General features: G+C 40.5%; 1 protein-coding gene across 2 annotated transcripts in view; it reads right to left on the reverse strand.

The window, feature by feature from the left end:
• Positions 1 to 23,741, reverse strand: part of LOC150090421 (lysophosphatidylcholine acyltransferase 1-like) — a 347,274-nt gene that overhangs the window by 240,028 nt on the left and 83,505 nt on the right. For both annotated transcript variants that reach the window (XM_090369114.1, XM_090369115.1), the window contains exon 5: positions 11,238 to 11,458. In XM_090369114.1, the coding sequence (XP_090225240.1) occupies positions 11,238 to 11,458 (221 nt within the window). The remainder of the gene's footprint in view (positions 1 to 11,237; positions 11,459 to 23,741) is intronic.

Genomic DNA, 23,741 nt, shown 5'->3' on the forward strand with positions numbered 1-23,741 from the left:
GCCCGTCACCACCAAATATGGAGGATGCAGAAAGGTCAGGGAATGACCACTGCATATCCTCGGAGCAATATGACCTTAGTTGCTAATGCTCCTAAAAACCAAATAACAACAACAACAACAACTTTTCTTTCAGTTATTACAAAATTATTTAGCTTCCCTTTATGCTCCCCAGAAAATTTTACCAGCCGGGTGGCATTATGAAGTAGCCGGGCAGCATTAAGCCCGGCTACTTCATAATGCCTTCGCAATATTATAAAATTGTCTTTTATTCATAAATGTGACTTAAGCGATCCAGAGAAAAAATTAATTGCATAATTTAACATTATATGCTCCTGTCATATTGATCTCGATTGCATAAGGTAAAGGTAAACTTCAGCCATTATCAACCCAATGCAGGTTTGATAACCTCCTCAACAACTCATGCTGAGGGAAATGGACCATAATCTTCCACGCTGGTCCAGTGTGGGTTGGCAAATCGACCGTATTTAGCAGTCAGAGGCTGGAACCCCGGTCTACTCAAAGAGCGTGTGCTACCGCACTCCCGCTCATGACCACTCAGCTACGGGGCCTTGGTTGCACAGTATGTTCAAATTAATATTGATCGAAATCAGCGAGCAGTACCACATGGTACCTTGAGAATCGCTTATTAAGTTTTAGCCGGGCAGCCAGTTAAATTCACCGGGTGGTGCACCCATTCGATAGGTCCTGGGGAGATGAATGGTTCCCTGTCAAGAGTTTGATTAACTTCTGGCCTCCATTTCCCTACAGAATTCCTCGGGTGTGAATGTAGATGTTGTTGTTATTTGGTTTTTAGGAGCATTAGCAACTAAGGCCATACTGCTCCGGGGATATGCGGTGGTCATTTCCTGACCTTTCTGCATCCTCCGTATTTGGTGGTCACGGGCTCGAACCCCGGTATAATCAAGAAGCGTGTGCTACGCACTGCTGCTCCTGCCCACCTGGCTACGCAGGCACCTAAATGTAGATGTAAAATACTATTTAGTTTGTCAACTAACTTAGTAGGATTATCAACAGTCGAACCATCAATATGAAGAAGATCAAACTGATTCATCCCCTCCCTTCTCTAGAGCTTACATAAGTAAAGAAGTATTTGTTGTTTTTCTTTGCATCCTTTGTGAAATTTCTCGAAATCTGCCTTCGCTTACCTAAACTCCTTTGTGACTTGATTACAGACTAGTTTATATCTACCACAGGCATCTGTGTTGCCTGATATGCATCCCATGCATATTTCTTCACTGCCACGTGTCTCATCAGTTCACCTGACACCCATTTATGCCTATACCTTGAAGAGTATTTCTTAGTTGGTATAAAAAGCATAGTAGCTTCTATGATTAATTCCTTGAACGTTTCTCATTTAGAATTTGCTAATGGTAATATCATCAGTTGGTCCCACTGTATAGAATTTAAAAACTATCTGAGACCACTGTAGTCAACTACCTTGATGGTAGTTACATCCTTAAGTTAAGCCCAAATCAATACATTGTTATCACTGCCATCACCTATTGGTTCTTTTAGCTGCAGATTCTTAATGCATGTATAATCACTGCCGATAATCAGGTCAAGTGTATAACTCCCTCTTGTTGCCTAATATGCATGATGTAGAAAACAGTGATCCAATAAATCCACAAAAATCTTGCTAGTCTGAGGAACCAAACCACAAGTTTCAGTCAATATCTGTAAAGTTAAAATCTCACTTACTGTCCCACTTCATTTTTCTGTACAGTTGTTCTATAACAATGTTGAGTCCGTTTGGCATAATATAAGCACTGGGAAAGCAAAAATGAGAGGAGTGCTTATGTCACACCAAACTGATTCAACATGCCATCCATGTGAACTGGATGTTAAAGTTTATTGTTTCTTAACTAAGAGCATAACACCGGCACCTCTTTTCTATTCTGCGTCCTTTCTGTATAAGTTGTACTCCCCGTATTCAAATTCTGCATCCATTACATCTGAGTGACACTACAAAACGTCTCTGATATCCGAACAATGGTTGCATTTGATGTCTTGGCCAACACTTCAAAATCATCAAATTTATTTTCTATGCTCCTAGCATTTGTGTACATGCAAGTAAACATGCACCTGTTCTTACTGTTAACACAGCTCATGTATTTACTTGTTTCACAATGACTCCCAGAAGTCCTTGAAATTCTCACAGCACCTTGCTTTCAAGGCTACTGCTCATTCCAATAGAAGCAGTGCAATAATCACTTTCACCTTGACTTGTGGCTATTGGTAATCTATTAGTCTGTATATCCTGTCAATGCAGGCAGTTTTCAAATCACCTAACACTGCCTTGATAGCATCAGCAAATATTCCTGCACCCTTTCTATTTAAGTGCATCGAATCCCTGTACAAGCAGTATCTTCCATTAACAAGCACAAACCACGATGAGAAAAATTTCCACACATTTTCTCGGGCTGCAATGATCTGATGTAGAGTTAATCAACTTCTTTATAAACCATTGCCCAATTTTGTGGTACCACACCCTTACAATGCTCTCCTGCAGCTGAATCTTACTTGTTGGCTTTTTCAGAGCAATTTTAGATGAGATTATGTACCAGAAATTTTTAATAGGGTTCAAATCTTCACTGTTGCCGGGCCAGTCCAACACTGTAATCCAGCATTTTTGAGGTATGACTGCACCTTAAGGGAGAAAAATGAGGAAAAACATTGGTATAAGTAAGTTTTAAGCCTTGCGAGACAAGAAGACAAACTCATCATTAAATCTAAATAGCATAAAGCTTACCAAATTTGCTGTATGGCAAGGTGCTGAGCCCTGTTAAAAATAAAGTTTTGGACGTCTATGTGGTGATTCCTAATAACGAGTTTCAGGCACTCCTCCAAGATAGCAGTGTAGGTTTCTGCATTCACTGTTCCATTAATAAACTTAATTCACCCCACCTCTTTGCTTGTTATGCATCCCCAGACCATCTGATCTGACAGGCAGGGAACTTTACAGTCAGTATTATGCAGTCAGGTTGTTATGCCTCCAATTTTTGTCTTCTGATATATCGCTTCCCATCCGAGCCATGCTGGTTGAATTTCGATTTGTCAGAAAAGATGACAGTGTACCATTGCTCTTAATCCATGAAACATGCGTTTTAGCCCAAGCAAGTCGCTTCTTCCTCATTTGTTGGGTCAACAAAGGCTTCTTCTTCAGCCAATAGGCACACAGACTACATTCCGAAAGCTGTCTTTGGATAGTTTGTGCACTTGTTTCAACACCAGAGGCCACCCACCTCAAAGCCCAGTTTTAGATCAGGAGCACTAGCATGGTGATTAGGAAGGCATAGCCATTTCAAATATCGATCTTGGGAAAGCGTAGTCACTCTCTTACAGCCTGATCCAGGTCTTCTCTTCACATCACCGTTTTCATGCTTTAATTTCAGCACCTGGGATACTGTTGATTGGTTGCAGCTTATTTTATCAGCAATAGCACACGTAGAAAGCTCTTCCTGGGACAGAGCAACAGCTACACTTTTCTTTCTTGGTGTCAACTGAACATATGGAGCCATGCTTACACCTCTGCAAAACAGGATACTAATGAGAACATATACCTTCCAAATCCGCATTTATAGAAATGGCTGATGCAATACCTTACAATTACCGTCTGATACAACAGAAGCGTTATCTGATGAAATACCTTTGCTTAGCAGCAAACAAAATGTTACTTTTTTTTAAGGTGATACAGTTTTTTGTCAGCCACTGTATACATACACCTGTTGTTATTCTTAGTTACCTTAACATAGCTCGTGGAGTTACTTGTTCCCTGATGACTCACAGCAGGCCCTGAAATCTCCAGCAACTTGCTTTCGTTGATATGCTTTGTACTGTTTAAAGCTCATTTTACAAAGCCCATATTTTTATGGCATAAATTTGAACATAATTTTTTGTTTCATACAGTTTTGTAATTTATGATTAATATTTATAAGTGAAGGGCTCTATAAATCATTTGTTTAGGGTATCTTTTTTATTTGTAGCTGTCGAAGTATGCTCCTGTACTTATTCTATACAATTTTGAAACATCCTGTATACAGTATACTAGTGGTTCAAAGTTAACTTGGGTTTTTTTTTTTACAAAAATACACACACACACACACACACATATATATATATATATATATACTAGAATCACCAAACTTACTCTTTTTTGCTAAATAAAAGCACTAATACTAGTGCTTTAAATAGCAAATCCAATGCAATCCAATCAAGTGCAATCCAATTCACAATCATAGCAGTGCAATGCACGTTAACTCCCTCTCCCAAGCACTCCTTTACTGGCCCAAAAAAGTGAATCATTTGGGGGAGGGGATATCCAAACTATAAGGAGGAACTATAATTATCACTGTCAAATTTGTCACATGGATGTGCACTGTTGTGCAGCAGATTTCCTTTGAATGTTTCTTGGGTCTTTTATTGCAAACTGCTGTATGCACATCACTGAGAAGCAATTTTCCATAATAATGAACATTTAACTGTTCCACAAATTGGCAGAAATTTTATTTCACAAGAATTAACCCCTCCTGATCCCAAAAGACATGTCATAATCTTATCAACTAAAGGCTGTCTTGAATTTTTTGGTCGATGTTGATCTTTTGTGGCATCATCGTTCCACCCTCTCTGATTCTAAAGAGTTGATTTGATTTGATTTCATTGGCGCATTAGCAACTAGGGCTACAATGCGCCAAGACCAGGTAAAAATTTAACATCTCAGTGACCTAATTTAATTAGGCCACCATGTCCAGATCTAAAAATAAATATATAAAAAAGATAAATCAATAAAAGAGATAACAACATATAAATTTTAAATACGATTAAAAACCTTTATTGCTTTCAAAAAGCTAAAAATCGCAGACACATTGTCATTGTCGGATAAAATCTGACTGAGTGTATAAGGCTCAGTCAGATGATTAAAAGGGGTAAAACGGGTGCTGCTAAAATCTGGACAGTCAATTAAAAGGTGTCTGATCGTTAAAATTGTGCCACACGACTCACACATAGGAGGGTCATCAGCCCTCAGCAAAAACGAATGAGTTAAATGACTGTGTCCTATGCGGGTCCAGGCAAGAACAACTTCCTCCTTACGATTCCTGCGCAGACTAGACTGCCACGGTTCAATAACAGGCTTTATACGATATAATTTATTTGCAGTCTGTCTATTCCACGAATCCTGCCATTGGGAATATATCTTTTTGTGTATTATTTGCCTGTAGTCTGTATAGGGGACTGACAGGCAGCGGTTATTACTGGGAATTGCTGATTTGGCTGCGGCGTCAGCCAAATCATTTCCCCTAATCCCAATGTGGCTGGGAATCCAGCAGAAGCGGATATCATATTCACATCCGAGGAGGAAGTGAATCTTCTGCTGAATACTAGACAGAACTGGATGAGGATTATATCTTACAGATATTAAAGCCTGTAACACGCTGAGAGAATCGGAGTATAAAATGAACCGTTGGTATTGGCATTCACTAATGTGATCCAAGGCTAACTCTATAGCATGCAGCTCTGCAGTAAATATACTGCATTCAGAGGGAATCTGCTCCGATGTAGTGCTGTCTGTAAAGACAGCAGCAGATCCCACATATGATTCCGACTTCGAACCGTCTGTGTAAACTGGCGCGAAGTCAGAATGTTCAGCTCGGTGTGCTGAATAAAGCTGCAGGTAGACAGACGATGGAGTGTCCGACTTTCCCCAATTTCTGAGGGACAAGTCACATGTTGGAACACGAGCATGCCAGGGTGGAAGGGGTTGCTTCGGTGTTTGGGCAACCTTGTCTACCTTAATATTAAGTTCTTTGAGTAGCTCTTGGAGATGAATACCAAAAGGACGATTGGCAGTCTTACGGGTGTTGTACAAATTTTCCCATCTTGGTTCAAAAACGAATGGCCACGTAGGATGGTCTGGCAGGGATTTCAGTTTTAAGGTGTACTTTAGAGACAACTGCTTACGTCGAAGTGATAACGGTGGTTCGTTTGCTTCGACGTATAAGCTCTGGACGGGAGATGTTCGAAATGCTCCAATAGCGATACGGAGAGCCTGATGATGGACAGGATCCAGCCATCGAAGTACACTGTCTCTGGCCGAATTGTATACCAGGGACCCGTAATCCAGTCTGGATCGTACAAGTGCACGATAGATGCGTAGTAGGGTGCATCGATCCGCACCCCAAGATGTTGAGGAAAGAGAGCGCAGAATATTCAGCCCTCTTGTGCACTTTGTGCGGAGTTGACGGATGTGATCCAGAAAGGTCAGCTTTTTATCGAATACGAGTCCCAAGAATTTTGTGTCCGCTGCTACTGGAATTGCATTTTGTCTGAGCTTTAATTCAGGTTCAGGATGAAGATTATGCTTACGACAAAAGTGTACGCAAACGGTCTTCTCCGGCGAGAACCTGAAGCCATTAGCAAGAGCCCAGGAGTTGAGGCGATCAATAGCTTTCTGCAGTTGTCTTTCAATAACCCTCATGTTGCATGACCGACAAAATATGCTAAAGTCATCAACATAGAGGGCACAGTTTACAGTTGGAGGAAGTTGTTCTGTGATGGAATTGACTTTGATGGCAAAAAGCGCGACACTTAATACTGATCCTTGTGGTACTCCCTCCTCTTGGCTGAAGGAACGAGAGAGAGTGAGGATCCCACACGAACTTGGAAAGATCGATTGGCTAAAAAGTTTTTAATAAAAATGGGGAGTTGCCCCCTAAGGCCAAGGCTATGCAGATCTTTTAAGATGCCAACTCTCCAAGTTGTGTCATACGCTTTCTCCATGTCAAAGAACACCGACACCAAGTGTTCGCGTTTTAGGAAAGCATCCCGGATGGTTGCTTCCAATCTAATAAGATGGTCCAAAGTGGACCGGTTCCTTCGGAAGCTGCACTGGATGTTGGAGAGAAGGTCATTTGTTTCGAGATACCAAATTAAACGAGAATTAACCATTCTCTCCAGGATTTTGCACAAACAGCTAGTCAGAGCAATAGGACGATAATTGGTGGGGACTTTTGGATCCTTTCCTGGCTTAGGAAAGGCAAGAACGATTGCCTTTCGCCAGGAGTCCGGAAACTGCCCTTCAGTAAAGATTCTGTTATACAGAAGGAGCAGACAATCCATAGATTTTGGTGAAAGATATTTAATCATTTCATAATGGATGCCATCTGGTCCAACGGCATTTGCTTTGGAAAGAGCGAGGGCTCTTTTCAGTTCCTGAATAGTGAAATCCCCGTTGTAGGGATAAATGCTCTTAGATTTAAAGTTAAGTGCCTGTTTTTCGATTTTATATTTCAGGACCAGGAACTCTGGGGAATACGAAGATGTTGCAGAGATGTTAGAGAATGTTTCCCCAAGAGCATTGGCTATTGCAGTTGGATCTGCAATAGCGCATCCATTATAATCTAGGATTGAAGAAGGGTGGGATGTATATTTTCCCTTCATTTTCCGGATTTTATCCCAGACTACCTTAGAGTTGGTAGACTGGTTAACAGATGATGTAAAACGGATCCACGATTCCTTTTGAATCTGACGACGGATGTAGCGTGCTTTGGCTCGTGCACATTTGAAGGCTATAAGGTTGTTCGTGGTAGGATATCGGCGAAATATCCCCCACGCTTTGTTTTGAGCCTTTTTTGCTGCTGTGCATTGTGAATTCCACCAAGGTTTGGGAAATGGTGGAAACCGGGCAGATGTTTTTGGAACAGCATTCGCAGCTGCTTGGACAATATGTTCTGTGATGTACTTAACTGTATCATTGATAGGCTCTTGACTGACCGTGCTAAGATCAAAAATTGCCTGATGTTAGAAGGCAGTCCAGTCAGCCTGATCAATCTTCCACCGTGGTAACCTGAAGGGAAGACATGGTCTCCCACTGTGTAACGAGGTTATCACAGGGAAGTGATCACTTCCGTATGGATTCTCCTCCACTTCCCAAGTGAGTGAAGGGAGTAGAGAAGGGGAGCAGATAGAGAGATCAATGGCAGAAAAAGTACGGGTAGGCATGTGGAAGAAGGTGTTTGTTCCAGTATTTAGAAGGGAAAGGTCATTGTCATTGAGCATACGCTCTATGACTCGTCCCCTTCCATTGATGTTAGCACTACCCCACAGGGTGTTATGTCCTTTAAACTCCCCGAGAAGTAAGAAAGGGGGAGGCAGCTGCGTTAGAAGATCATCAAGGTCTGCCTGGGTGATGTCAGTCCCAGGTGGCAAATAAATGGAGCACACAGTTATTAAAAATCCCACTGAAAGGCGAATTGCAACAGCCTCTATGCTGGTTGTAATTAGCAAGGGCTGCACTGGGGTCTGGTTACCCACAAGGATAGCCACTCCCCCATGTACAGAGCCATCCGCAATTCTATCCTTTCGAAAAAATGTGATGTTGTGCATGGTTGGATCATCATTTGCCTTTAGATATGTCTCCTGGAAGCAAAAGCAAACTGGCTCGTGCTTTTGCAGGAGGGTCTTGATGTCATCAATATTTCGCCGGAATCCACGACAATTCCATTGTAGGAATTTAGCCATTATTTTGGTTTGGTGGGTCCATCAGGTGGCTTCCGAGGTGCTGAGGGCTTACTTTTATCAGTCTTGGATTTATCTTTTTTGGGGAAGAATGGACGCTGTCCCGTGTCCATTTCCTCCTCCGCAAAGAGTTCCAAGACTGAATCTTCGGGTACCTCCTTCTGCTCGACATCCATCTTTTCTTGGGTAATAGGGGGGACTTCCCCTTTCTTATTCTTTTCTTTCATAACTACCTTTGTTACTTGTGGAGCATTAGGAGGTACTGATATAGGAGTGACAGCTGAATGGTCCTTTTGTGCAGGTTTTTGAGAACTTAAGAGATACCGCGCGATGGGAGTGAAAGACTCCTTTGGAGGAATGGTCATGTCCGTCTGAGTTCCGATGGAACATCTCCCTGTTACCTTCTGGGCGTAGGTAGGTTTGTTGATATTCAGGGGTTTGACCGATTTCCTTGCCTCCTGGTATGATATATTTAGCTCTGCCTTCAGCCGTTGAATTTCTTTTTCTTCTTTCCACCTCTGGCATGCTCGTGAGTAGGCCGGGTGTTCGCCTTCACAGTTAATACAGGTGGGTTTTGCGACTGAACATGCTGTTGTTTCGTGGTCCTTTGCACCGCATCGAGCGCATGCAAGGACTCCACGGCAGGCCATTTGAGAATGTCCATACTTCTGGCATTTAAAACACCGTAAAGGGTTTGGAACGTATGGATGCACTGAACAGTTGATGTATCCAGCTTTAATCTCGTCAGGAGGTTTAGGAGAGTTAAAAGTCAGGATAACGTTCCTGGTTTTAACAATTTTTCCATCCCTTCGCGCAGTAATTCTCTTGACGGCAGTAACTCCCTGCGGTTTTAATTCGGAGCAGATTTCCTCCTCGGTTACGTCGAGAAGGTCCCACTCCGAAATGACACCTCTCGATAAATTGAGTGTTCTGTGTGGTGTCACTGTTATAGGGATTCCTCCGATTGATGTTACTCGGAGTAGATGTTCAGACTGCCTGTCATTTTTTGTTTCAATCAAGAGGTCCCCAGAACGGAGCCTCTTAACTGACTTGGGTGAACCTGCTAACCCATCCAACCCTTTTTGGATAAAAAAGGGTGACATTTTTCCAATCGGTTTTTCATTCGTGGAGTGCATAATTAAGAACCTTGGGACTGGCCCTGATGGTAGTTCGGTTCGCTGCCTCTTATTAGCAATAATGCTGTCTGGATCTTTGTCAATGGTTTCAGATAGGGACCGGGTTGGGGCCCCTGAAGAAGTTAGTTTATCAGGATTCATGGAGTTTATTAAATTGTTCAGTGCCCGGACTCCTCACCCACCACGGAGCCCAAAGGGACGCCCACTACCCGGCATGCAATAAATGCGCTCGGGAGTGGGACGCCAGGGCTACCCAGACACTATATCCGCACCGCCGCCAGCCTGAATCCTGTCCCTCGGACCATGAGGGTAGGGGCGTGGCATTGACACAGTTGACCCTCGCAGGCGAGCCTACTAGCCGATTGATCCTAGCCGGGCCTTCCAGGACCACCCGTCTTGTCGAAGCAGGAGCCAAAGTGGTGTATTGAAGCTGGGCCCCTCAACCACCAGGATCCCCCTTTCCGAATTTCCACGGGTCGCAGCGCACGGCAAACACGCCGGATTCCATTGATGTAAGCCTGGAACCTGGGCTGTGGGCGTTGGATCCCAGTGATGCTAGTCTGGAAGTCCAGCAGCGTCACTGGGAGGTCCCCTCACCACGTACAGGTGCCCACGTCGAGGGGATTCTAAAGAGAAACATACCAATGTCTCATCTTAAGTCACTATTACCAGCAGAAAAGTTCTTTAATTCTGGTTCAAACAAGTTCAGATTCGTGCAAACAGGACATTTGCTGGGTCTTCTGATCAAACAATATGACTGGGATCACCACGCATACACTTTCTTAAACAACAAGGGCAGTGTTGCCCTTGTTGTTTAAAAAATAACTGCCTCTAACAATTTCTACATTTATGGAAACTGATCAAACATCACACACTAAAATTCAACTGTTTTCCAAATGCACATACATAACAGCCATTGGTTTCATGGCCTTTGGAAAACTTGTTGCACATATCATACACACTTGCACATGATATAGGCTCTTCCCCAAATTGCACCCTTAACCTACAGAGAATTTCAGCTGATTTCACTTTTTCTTTTATCAGAAATTTGATGATAACCTCTGTTTTACACTATGAGTGAGAGTCAGATGCCACTTTATGCTGCTTTGAACATGTGAGCACATGCTATGTGTTAGTGGCTGAAAGCAGTATTATCACCATCTGTCATGACGAAATCAAATTTATTTTTTTTATCTCACACACTATTCAGAAAAAATCCATAGCATACCAAGTATTAGTGGGGGGAAGGGAGTACAAAAATCTAACAGGTCACTTAAGACCAACTAAGTGATTAGTTGTGTAAAAAGAATGTCCTTTTTTTGTAATGGAATGGTATAATTAAAACTGAAAGTGTCAAAAGCATTCCATTTAGCAAAGCAATTCTAAAAGCTGAGGTTCCATTTATATTTAAATAAGCCATAACCATTTCTCCATTCACCATTTCCTATAGAAATTGTTAAGATAAGTCAAATCGAATGTTAATGTTAAGCTACCAATCACCATATTTTAAAATCCAAAAAAAAATTCATATTATATTAAAATTAGTAATTAATAATTAGTAGAGCTTACTTCCAAAGAAAGGAGTTTTTTTAGCTTCTGATTTGGCCACTATTGAAGGAGCACCCAAAAATATAACAGCTAGTACATCAAATAAGCTGGAATGAGGAGCAAGGATAAGGATAGGAGCTTCTTTAGGAGAGGCCTGTTTGCCTTTTACTCTCACCCAATGCCATCCCCCAATTATAAACATCAGTCGCAGATTGAAGCAAATTAATGGTTTCAGGTAATGTCTGGATAAAAATTTTAAATTATTAATACAAATTATCTATCTATCTATATATATATATATATAAAATCAATATAAATTTTTTAATGCAAAGTAAAGAGAAACACTAAGTGTTCCTCCTTACTAATAGGTAAGGTATAAGTATACAATAGGTAAGGTAATGTAATAGGTAAGGAGGAACACTAAAGTAAAGTGTTCCTCCTTACCTATTACAATATTAACGTAAAGTTTAAGCATTAATAGGATATTATTATTATTATTAATAATACCCTATTAATGCTTAAACTTTACATTATTATTAATAATAATACCCTGTTAATATTTCAATACAGAACTCATTTTTATGTCATAAATTACAAAAAAAAAACCTTTCCTTTTTGTTTACTAAATTGAAGAGACTACACTACTATTACCTGGTGCACTATTATGACCTCAGTTGCTGAACACTTAAATCTCAATAACAATTATGACCTTCACATCATATACAATATTTGTAGCAAATGCAAATATTTTAAGCCAGTTAAGTGGGAAAAAAAGCCACAGCCATGGCATTCTAATACACATGACATTATTCTAAGAAATTCAAATTTGGGTAAGCAAAGAAACTTTGAACAAAGACATTCATACAGTATTTGACAAGCCCGTAATAAGCAAATATACAAGGCAATTTGAAAGGCACCGATTGCCTTAGGTCATGTGAGCAAAGGTTCACTGTACTTCACTTTTTATCAACACTATTTCACTGAAACGACACTGACAAAACCCTAATAAGACAAGTTGGCTGGGACCTAGAAATATTTTTGTTACATTAAAATTTTTTAAAACAGTATTCAATGTAATGGGATTTCACTATAGTAATATTTCTGGCACAGTTTCCAAGAGAGAAAAAGCTTCCAATCCTCACCCTAGACTAAATTCACCACTGTGAAAAAGTTTAAATAATCTTCCAGTCTACATGTGCCTTTTCCATGTGATTTAAGCAAACGGTAACTAAGTAGTAGTAGTGGCATGTGATGCAAGAAAGCATGTATATGAACTTATGCAGCATCAGCCAAAAAAAAAAAAAAAAAAAAAAAAAATTACAAAACAATCCCCTCTAAATGTTTGTCCAATTCCTTCTTAAATTTATTTAACCTATCAACTTCCACAATGACAGATGGAAGTTTATTCCCGCAATTAACCACCCGCTGGCTAAAGCCAAATTTCCGCACATCTATTCTACATCTGTTCTTCAATTTATGTCCCCTTAGGTTCGTAATCTGAACAAGTGGAAGAATCCTATCAGAATTCAGTGTGTTCAACCCATTCCAGGCCTTATACACCTCAATCAGATCACCTCGCAGGTGCCTAGTTTCCAGCTGCTGCAATTTGCAGAACCTAAGCCTCTCCTGGTAAGAGGATCCCTTCATTCCCCTCACCAATCTTGTTGCCCTTCTCTGTACACACTCAAGCAAATCTACATCCTTCCTAAAATGAGGCCTCCAGACCTGCACGCAGTACTCAAGGCATGGCCTGACCATTGCCTTATACAGAGGGACAATCACCTCCTTTTCCCTGCTAGCAAAATTCCTGTATATCATTGACAACACCCCATGATCTGCCCTGGCAGCCTGTCTGCATTGTTCAGAAAACTTGGTGCCTCCGTAGCCAGGTGGGAAGGAGCAGCAGTGCGTAGCACACGCTTCTTGATTAGACCGGGGTTCGAACCCATCACCACCAAATACGGAGGATGCGGAAAGGTCAGGGAATGACCACTGCATATCCCGGAGCAATATGGTCTTAGTTGCTAATGCTCCTAAAAAAACAAAACAAACAAACAAACAAACAAACAAACAATCAGAAAACTTCATATCTGACTACACAATTACTCCCAGGTCTTTTTCATTTTCTACCACCTTAAGTGTAGTACCACACAGTTGGTACATTTCTCTGGGGTTACTTCTACCCATATGCAGTACTTTGCATTTTTCAATGTTAAACTTCAGTTGCCACTTCTCAGCCCATCTGCCCAAATTTTCTAGATCCTGTTGCAGTAACACACCGCCATTACTGTCATTAACAACCCTGCCAACCTTTGTATCATCTGCAAACTTCGATACTAAGCCTGATATACCTTCATAAATATTATTGATAAATATACAAAACAACAGTGGATCCAACACCGAATCCTGTGGGACTCCACTAATAACATTAGTCCAAAAAGAGCAGCACCCCTTCTTCTCCCACTCAACAATCCTTTTATCCATTGTAGCAACTTACCCTTAATACCATTCTGCTCCAATTTGTACAGTAGTCTTCCATATGCAACAGTGTCAAAAGCTTTCCTGAAATCCAAGTATATGATATCAAAATTATTTTTTGCATCCAGTTCCTTTGTAACCACATCATAATAACCAATCAAATTTGTCAGACAAGACTTTCCCTTAACAAACTCATGCTGTGTCTGAATTATTGCTGCAGTCTTGTCTAGATAATCCTGCAATGCATCTTTAACCAGTGACTCCATTATTTTACCCGGAACAGAAGTTAAACTGACTGGTCTGTAATTACTTGTGTCACTCTTCAATCCCCCTTTGTGAATTGGGGAAACATTTGCACATCTCCAGTCCGTGGACTAAGTGACACCACATCTTTGCTATTCCTACATTGTCTGCATATGACGACTTAATCTTCAAAGTCATCAAATGCAGATTACTTCAAATTCATCAAATTTATTTACCGTACTTCTAACATTAGTGTACATGCAAGTATACATGCACATGTTCTTACTCTTAGTTTTATCGTCGGTTGTATTATCCTAATACAACCGACGTATTTACTTATTCTGTGATGAACCACAGCAAGAGGAAAGCAATACTCATGTGACTCCTCTTGTTGAGGAATGTATTTAAAGCTATATCTTTTATCATGGGTTAAGGGAAGGGATTTTGCTTTCAAAGTGACTACAAGAGATTCAGATATTTTTTAAATTCCTTTTAGTGGGACCAACTGATGCTACCAGCTGCAAATTCAAACAGCAAGCATCAGAGAAGTAATTAGTGTATTAATATTAGCCGCATAGTACAAAAAAGATCTGGGGTTTTGATGCACCATTAAAAAAAAAAATGGACTCCTTATGTAGTAAAAGCTACATAGTGCAAGAAAGGAGCCTCCATAGCCGAGTGGGCAGGAGCGGTGTGTGTGCAGTAGCACACGCTCTTTGAGTAGACCGGGGTTCAACCCCCTGACTGCTGAATACGGTCAATCTGCCAACCCGCACTGGACCAGCGTGGCAGATTATGGTCCATTTCCCTCAGCATGAATTGTTGAGGAGGAGGCTTCCATCCTGCAGTGGGTTGATAATGGCTGCACTTAACTTTTTTAGTGCAAGAAAGCCACAGGCTTTTAATGCACGGCCAGAAGAAACAAAAGAAAAAAAAAAAAACCCAAGTAGATAAGCAAATACAATTTATTTGCTTCCCTCCTCACATAGGTAACTATCCAGTAGACCTTTGGATTCATTCAAACTGTCAACCCCAACTACTTTTGAAAGCAACCTGTTCCAGAAATCAATGACTCCCTGGCTAAAAGAAAAGTTCCTACAATTTAGTCTAAATTTCTTATTCTGTAATTTGAATTTATGCCCCCTAGTTCTGGAATTCTCTATAACAGTGTGGAATTCTCTACCCACTAGAGCCTTATAAACTTCAATTAGGTCACCTCTAAGGTGCTTGGTTGCTAAGCTCTGAAACCAATACAGACACCATATATGGAGTCTTTCTCATATGGTCACTCTTTAGCAGATCTTACCATGTGAGTTCTCACCTTTGGTTTGGTTTGGTTTTTTTTTTTTATGAGCATTAGCCACTAAGGCCATATTGCTCCCAGGATATGCAGTGGTCATTCCCTGACCTTTCCACATCCTTTGTATTTGGTCACAGGCACGAACCCCGGTCTAATCAAAAAGCGTGTGCTACGCACTGCTGCTCCTGACCACCTGGCTACAGAGGCACCTCTCACCTTTGGACCCTTTTATGAAGCTCAATGTCTTTTTTTCGGATTAGGTCACCATACTTGAACCCAGTATTCCAAATGTGGTCTTGCAATTTCTTTATACAGTGGCACTATAACCTCCATATCTCTACAGGATGATGTTCAATAAATCATCAATAGGACATGATGGGCTTTCCTGGCTGCCGGTTTACACTGCTCGGAAAATTTAATATCTGCCCATATTATAACTCCTAGATCCCTTTCTTCCTCTACTGTTTTTAATTCAACCCCACCAAGTGTATAATTTATTTTGGGGTTGCTATTACCCAAGTGTAAGACCTTTTATTTTGCTGCATTAATACATAGCTGCCACATTTCTGACTTCTTGCAGCCTGTTCAAACCATTCTGAAGGAGCATCCTATGTAGTATCTATCTGGCTGAATTACCCAAAGCTGTCCACCTCAACCAAGAATGGAGGCAAATTATTACAATAATTAACAACTTACTGGCTTAAATAAAACCTCTTGCTATCTAATTTCCTGTAATTTCAATTTATGGCCCCTAGTTTGGGAATTATTTACCCCTCATTCTTTTTATTTTCACCTCACAGAGCCTGATATACTTCAATCAAATCTCCTCTAAAGTGTCTAGTTTCCAAGCTATGCAGCCCACATATTAGCATTAGCAGAGGCATATGATGCAAGAAAGCATGCTTATTCAGCATCAGCCAAAAAAAAAAAAAAAAAAACCACACAACACTCCCATTTCACCCCTCCGTTCGTTCGAAATACCTGTCCAGTTGAGCTTTAAATTTGTTTAGGCTATCAACTTCAACAGCAAGTGATGGAAGTCGGTTCCACCAACCAACCACCCGCTGGCCAAAGGCAAATTTCCGCACATCTATCCGACATCCGTCCTTCCTCAATTTGAATTTATGCCCTCTGAGCTGATTATTCTGAGCACGATGAAGAATCCCATTGGCATTGAGCATGCTCAAACCATTCAAAGCCTTATACACCTCTATCAGATCACCTCGCCGGTGCCTAGTCTCCAGACTCTGTAATTTGCAAAACTTAAGCCTTTCTTCGTAAGAGCAACCCTTTGTTCCATTCACTAATCTTGTTGCCCTTCTCTGTACCCGTTCCAGCAGCTCTACATCCTTCTTGAAATGAGGCCTCCAGACCTGTATACAGTACTCAAGATGTGGCCTAACCATTGCCTTATACAAGGGAATAATCACCTCCTTATCCCTGCTAGAAAAATTCCTGTATATCATTGACAAGACACCATGAGCTACTATTGCAGCTCGTCTGCACTGCTCAGAGAACTTCATATCTGCCTGCACAATTACCCCCAGGTCCTTTTCATTCTCCACCACTGTCAGTGTAGTACCGCAGAGTTGATACGTTGCTCTGGGGTTACTGTTTCCCATATGTAGTACTTTACATTTGTCAATGTTAAACTTCATTTGCCACCCCTCAGCCCATCTGTTCAACCTTTCCAGATCCTGTTGCAGCAGCATAGCGTCAGTAGTGTCCTTAACAACCCTGCCAACCTTTGTATTATTCTGCAAACTTGGACATTAAACTTGATATCCCATCATTAATATCATTCATAAACAGCGAAAACAAGAACGGACCCAACACTGAACCCTGAGGAACTCCACTAATAACATTAGTCCACGTTGAGCAGTGTCCATTGATTACCACTCTCTGTCTTCTGCCACTCAACCATCCCCTTATCCATAGCAGCAATTTGCCTCCAATGCCACACTGCTCCAATTTGTGCAGCAGTCTTCCATGTGAAACAGTATCAAAAGCCTTTCTAAGATCCAAATATATAATATCCAAGTTATTCCCTGCATACAGTTCTTTTGTGACTACATCATAGTATCCAATCAAATTGGTCAGGCAAGACCTGCCCTTAACAAAACCATGTTGCATCTGAGCTATAACTGAATTCTTGTCTAGATGATCCTGCAGTGCTTCTTTAACCAGTGCCTCCATTAATTTACCTGGAACAAAAGTTAAACTAACAGGTCTATAATTACTTGCGTCAGCCTTTGATCCTCCTTTGTGAATTGGGGTTACATTTGCACATCTCCAGTCTATGGGTACCTCCCCTGAGTCCAAAGAAGCTCTCATAATTATGGCTAGGGGTTTGCTTACTTCCTTTGCTGCCTCCTTTAATATAACTGGATAGATCCCATCCACCCCAGGTGCCTTTTTTATGTTTATCCTCAACAATCTCTCCTCCACTTTCCTCTCAGTTATTACAAAATCATCCAGCTCACTGCCAATGTTTACTTTACCTACATCATTCTCCTTCCTGAATAACTCCTCATGCGTGAATGTAGATGCAAAATACTCGTTCAGATTGTTAGCCACCTGAGCAGGATCCTTAACTGTTGAACCTTCAATATCCAGTGGACCAATCTGATTCATCCCTTTCCTTCTTGAGTTTAAATATGTAAAGAACTCTTTTCTGTTTTTCTTTGCATCCTTTGCCAAGGATTTTTCGTAGTCTGCCTTTGCCTGCCTAATCTCCTTTGTGACGCGGTTACAAACCAACTTATATCTATCATAGGCTTCCATGTCACCCATTTGTATGTATCCCATGCATTTTTCTTCTCTGCCACATGTCTCATTAGTTCATCTGACAACCATTTAGGCCTAAACCTTGAACAATATTTCTTAGTTGGTATATAAAGCCTGGTAGCCTCCAAGATTAGTTCCTTGAATGCTTCCCATTTTGAGTTTGCTGTTGGTAACATCATCAGTTGATCCCACTGTATAGAATTTAAATACTGTCTCAGACCATCATAGTCGCCTTTACGAAAACAAAAACCCTTCCCTTTACCTCTGATGGTAGTTACCTCCTTGAGTAAATCCCACTTCAGCACACTGTGATCACTGCCACCTAGTGGTTCATTTATCTGCAGATTCTTAATGCATGAAGAATCACTGCTGATAATCAGATCAAGAGTATTGCTCCCTCTTGTTGCCTCACGAACATGCTGATGTAGAAAACAATCATCCAATAAATCCGCAAAAGCCTTGCTAGTGTGCGAGTGACCAACCCACAAATTCCAGTCAATATCTGGGAAATTAAAATCTCCCATTATAAGATTCTCTGATTTACTGGCCCACTCTATTTCCCTGTACAATATCTTATTATACTCATCAGAGTCATTAGGCCTATAGCACACTCCTACTCTCAATTTTGATTTCCCTATGCTTATGTCACACCAAACTGACTCGACACTGCCCTGTCCATCGATGTCGACTGGCTTGGACTTTATGTGTTTCTTAACTAACAGCATAACCCCTCCTCCCCTCCTGTCCTGTCTATCCTTTCTATACACATTGTATTCCCCAAATTCCAGTTCCTCATTACTTATATCTGTGTGACACCACGTCTCTGATATCCCAACAATATCTGCCTTTGATGTTTTGAACAATACCTCAAATTCATCAAATTTATTTACCAAACTCCTAGCATTGGTCTACACGCAGGTATACATGCACCTGTTTCTATTCTTAGCTACCCTAACACAACCCATGTGTTTACTTGTACCGCAATGACTCCCAGCAGTCTCTGAAATATCCTGCATCTTGTTTTTCAGGCTTCTGCTCATTTCAATAGAAGCAGTGCAAGAATCACTTCCACCTCTGCCAGTGGCTACTGTTAATCTATTAGTCCTTGTATTCCCCCCCCTCCAACTAGCAGTTTTCCGACCCACCTAACACTGCCTCGACAGCATCAGCAAAAATTCTTGCACCCTTTCTATTTAAGTGTATCCCATCCCTGTAGAAGCAATCTCTCCTGTTAACAAGTACAATCCAGGCTGAAAAAAATTCTACCCCTTGAGCCTTGCACAATCCCTCCAGGGCCGAATTGATCGACAAGGCTCTCATCATATACTCCCTCCTATCGTGTCTGGGCAGAATTGCAGACACTTTCAAATTCAACCCTAATTCATGGCTTTTTTTCAACAGTGACCTGTACTTGCTAAGTAATTCCGCCGGTCTCCTACTCTTAATATCATTAGTGCCAAAGTGTACAACTATATCACCTTTTGTGCCCTTAAAAGATGATATCTGCTCTACAACGTCATCAACCTTTGCCCCTGGCAGACATACCTTGGTCCTATTCCACCTATCCTTTTTACAAAGCATGTTCCCCGTTTCCCTGACAATAGAGTCACCAACAACTACTAGTTCCTGTGGGACCAGTGCATTCTGCCTAGGGGGCTGCCTCTGTGTTGCCTGATGACCAAGTGCAAGCTCTGGCGTTGATGTGGGCAGCTGAGAGCTTGATGGGCCCCTCAATTTATTTCCTTCGAGGGCATCCACCCTGTCCTTCAAGCTCTCATAAAGGCCCATAACAACGCTGAGTTGTCGCCTGATTTCCTTGCACTCCTTACATCTTGCACACACAAAGACATCCCCCTTGGCAGTATCATGTCCCGTACCCGACAGCTCCGCAAACATCAAGCAAACAGTGCATTTTAAAAGACTGTGTTTCAGAGGGCAACTGCCCCCCTCAGTTCTCCCCGAACCACAGCACTCCCATTAGCTTGAGCCTTTTGCTTTGCTGCTCTGGTCAGAGTCATGATTCCGATTTAATTCAATAAAATTTCAAAACAAAAATTAAATCCTTAAGTTATATCCCAAAACAGTTATGTTATATATTTTTTTTTCGGTATCTAGTGTTTTCTACGAGTTCCCTTTATACAACTTCCGTATCACGTGTACCACTATAGTTATGTATTAATTATTTGTTACGATTAAGTTGTTATATACAAAGGGTACTAGGAAAGTTTTGCAATACAGCTTTGTTTATTTAATTTTTTCAAAGTAATTTCCTCTACATTCAATACACCTCTCCATCCTCCGAAACCAATCTTTAAACCAGTTCTGCCAAGTTTCACTAGGGAGTAAAGCACACTCGTTGTCCCAAGCCCGTAGAAGATCCTCATCACTGGAAAACCGCCTCCCTTTTAGCTTCATTTTCACATGCGGGAACAGTGCAAAGTCGCAGGGAGCAAGGTCTGGACCTAACACTGAAAACCTGGACCTAACACCCAGGGAGGGTGCTCGAGAAGTTTCAGTCCTGTCGTGGTCAAATATTCGGTGCAGGCTTTGGCGCGGTGAGCTGGAGCATTTTCGTCATGGAGGTACCAGGTGTCCATTCTTGACTTTGGCCGCAGGTTCTTCATAGATCGAATGACTTTAGGCAGGCATTGTTCAGTATACCACTTAGCTGTGACTGTCTTCTGCGTGTCCAAAACGACACGTTCCACAATTCCACTCGATTTGAAAAATACAGCTATCATTTTCTTCTTTACAGATCGGGATTTTCTGACAATTACGGGTGTGTCGTCATCATCAAAGACCCAAACTTTGTTTTGAGCCTTGGTCGGCAGATCGTAATAGTACAGCCAAGTCTCGTAACCTGTCACGATGTTGTTCACATACCGAGATTGTCCCTTATCAAACTTTTTTAACATCTCCCGGCACCAAGTCACACGTCGTGTCATCTGCTCTTCAGTCAGTTGATGCGGCACCCAAAGAGAACAAAGTTTCTTCACGTGCAAATGATCTTGCAGAATCGAACGAATTGCTGGTGCATTTAGGCCCAAAGTATCCTCTATCTGTTGGTAGGTCACTCGCCTGTTTCCGTCAAGCATTTTCCTCACAGCAGTAACGTTTTCCTCCGTAACTGACGTTCGTGGTCTTCCCGACCTCTCAGAATCCTCCAGAGTGAAATTTCCCCTTTGGAATTCTCTATACCACCTGAATATCGTTGTACGATGTGGACAATCATCATCTAGTCATTTCTTCTAAGCACTGGTCTATGGTTAAACCACGCACGAAATTACACCGCAAAACTGTCCTTATCTCATTTCGTGACCACGATGCCATCGCAAGCACTTTACAGACACTCTCACTACTAATGAATAACTGGGCCCATCGACTTGGCGGGCGGCTACTATGCACGTATGAACATGTCTCAACATGCAGCAACAAGCAGCTTCATTTCAATGAATCTGTGATTCATTGTTGCGTCATATTGCAAAACTTTCCTAGTACCCTTTGTATATATAGAGTTAAAAATACAATTTAATTGACAATAAAGTTTATCAAGATTAATAGATATACTGATTAATTGACAATATTATATTATGCACTATACTACACTAAGCTTATGCTATCGTGTAAAAATGGCGGGAATTCTCGAACGGTACTTCTACGGACTCGTAAGTATTGATTAGCTTCCAAATCTCGCTATTTCAATTTAGAATAAACTAAGGATCCTGACTAGGTCTGTAAACTACTTATAGAAGATAATTTGATATAACAATTGGTTAATAAATCGACTAAATTTGGTTAAAAAAAAAAGACCTCTCATTCAATTTGTAACACGTGGATTTGATACCGTTACCGATACTAAGTAATACCTACAAAATCTCTGTCTAAGTTAAACTTTAAACTAAGTATCGTAACTAGGAATATAAAGCTACTCTAGAAAATAAGTTAATATGACAATTTAAGCAGTTTATTACTATTACTTGGTTTCCACTTTCTGAGACTACACACATGAGTAAGCATAAATTCAAATTTCTAATAAATCAGAAAATAAATCAGGAAAAACTTCTCTCTTCCAAGAGCTTCAAGGAGCTTCATCCGCACAGACTAACCTCGCACCCAGACTGGTAGAAAGTAGGTGTGTGTTATATTCAAAGCCTTTCTTCATAGGCGCACCCTTTTCCTGATCTCCCAAGGTGCAATGCCTATCTTTGGATCCTTTCAAGAAGCTTGATGCCTTTTTAGGAGTGGTCTCCATAACTGGACACATTAAACAGTATACTGGACACATGAAACACTACACACTATATATAACGGAATACGTATTACTGCATTAGCTTAGCTTAGTATAGTATAGCATAGCATAACATAGCATTAGCATAGTCAAACATAGCATAGCATAGTCAAACATATATATATATATATATATATATATACTATAATATATTTCCCTTATTAATTTTCATTGTTATTATAACTACTTAGATTTTACAAATGTAACGTTATAATTTAAACTTGATAGGAGATACGAAATTTGTATAAGTTAACTCAGTAGGAGGTAAAACTCAATATGAACTAAATAGTATTAAGAAAATAAGTAACAGTAGAGGGTGGAGAGTAATTGTAGCAAAAAAGAAGATAACATTAATTATGGATCAGGGACGCTGCATAAGCAAACATACCATACAGCCATAATGTATATATATTTTTTGGTATGAAGAAAGTGTGAAGAAGATTTTTTTTGAAGAAACACAAAATCTAAGGAAGAGCATCCAATTGATGTTGGTGGAAAATGCAGTGGTTAGTCTGTTTGGTGTGAAATAAGCAGTGAGAAAGGAAAAATGAGAGTAGGTGTGTGTTATAGGCCTAATGAATCTGATGAGTATAATGAGCAATTGTGCAGAGAAATAGAGGGGGCCAGTAAATCAGAATGTCTTATATAATGGGGGATTTTAACTTTCCAGATACTGACTTGAACTTTTGGGTTGGTCAATCGCACACTAGCAAGACTTTTTGTGGATTTATTGGACGACTGTTTTCTACAGCAACATGATCAAGAGGCAACCAGAGGGAGTAATACTCTTGATCTGATTATCAGTAGTGATTATTCCTGCATTAAGATTTTGCAGATAAAGGAACCACTGAGTGACAATGATCACAATGTACTGATGTGGGAATTACTTAAAGATGTAACTACCATCAATGCTAAAGGGAAGGAGTTTTACTTTCTTAAAGGTGACTACAGAGGTCTCAGACAGTTTTTAAATTCTCTACAGTGGGATCAACATATACAAGGTAATTTACAACATATACAATGCATATCATATGTTACAAGCGATTTGCATTTGAGCAAAGCTGTGGTAACAGAGAAATATGTTTTACTAACATTTGTTGTTTTCTTTTCTTGATAGTTAACAAAAAGTAGTTGCACTGATTGATTTGTGTTATTATAATCTCATGGTTATCCCTTTTTTTTTTTTTTTTTTTTTTGTCAATCACTTTTTAAACTTAAAGCTAAGTAAACCTATCTTTATAGTATTATTATTGTTGTTATTATTAAATTAGTCATTTATTTTCATTCTCTATTAATTTGATTGTAATACCTTTGTAGCTCTTTTTTGATATTAATGTTTTCATTTAGGATATCAATGTTGGTTTCATTCAGCAATTTTGTAGTTCTGTTAAAGCAGTGGAATCTGAGTTGATCAGTTCTGAATGGCTCT

Source organism: Mastigoproctus giganteus, chromosome 2 (genome assembly GCF_048544385.1).
Source record: "Mastigoproctus giganteus isolate SK-2022 chromosome 2, ASM4854438v1, whole genome shotgun sequence".
NCBI classification, from domain to species: Eukaryota; Metazoa; Arthropoda; class Arachnida; order Uropygi; family Thelyphonidae; genus Mastigoproctus; species Mastigoproctus giganteus.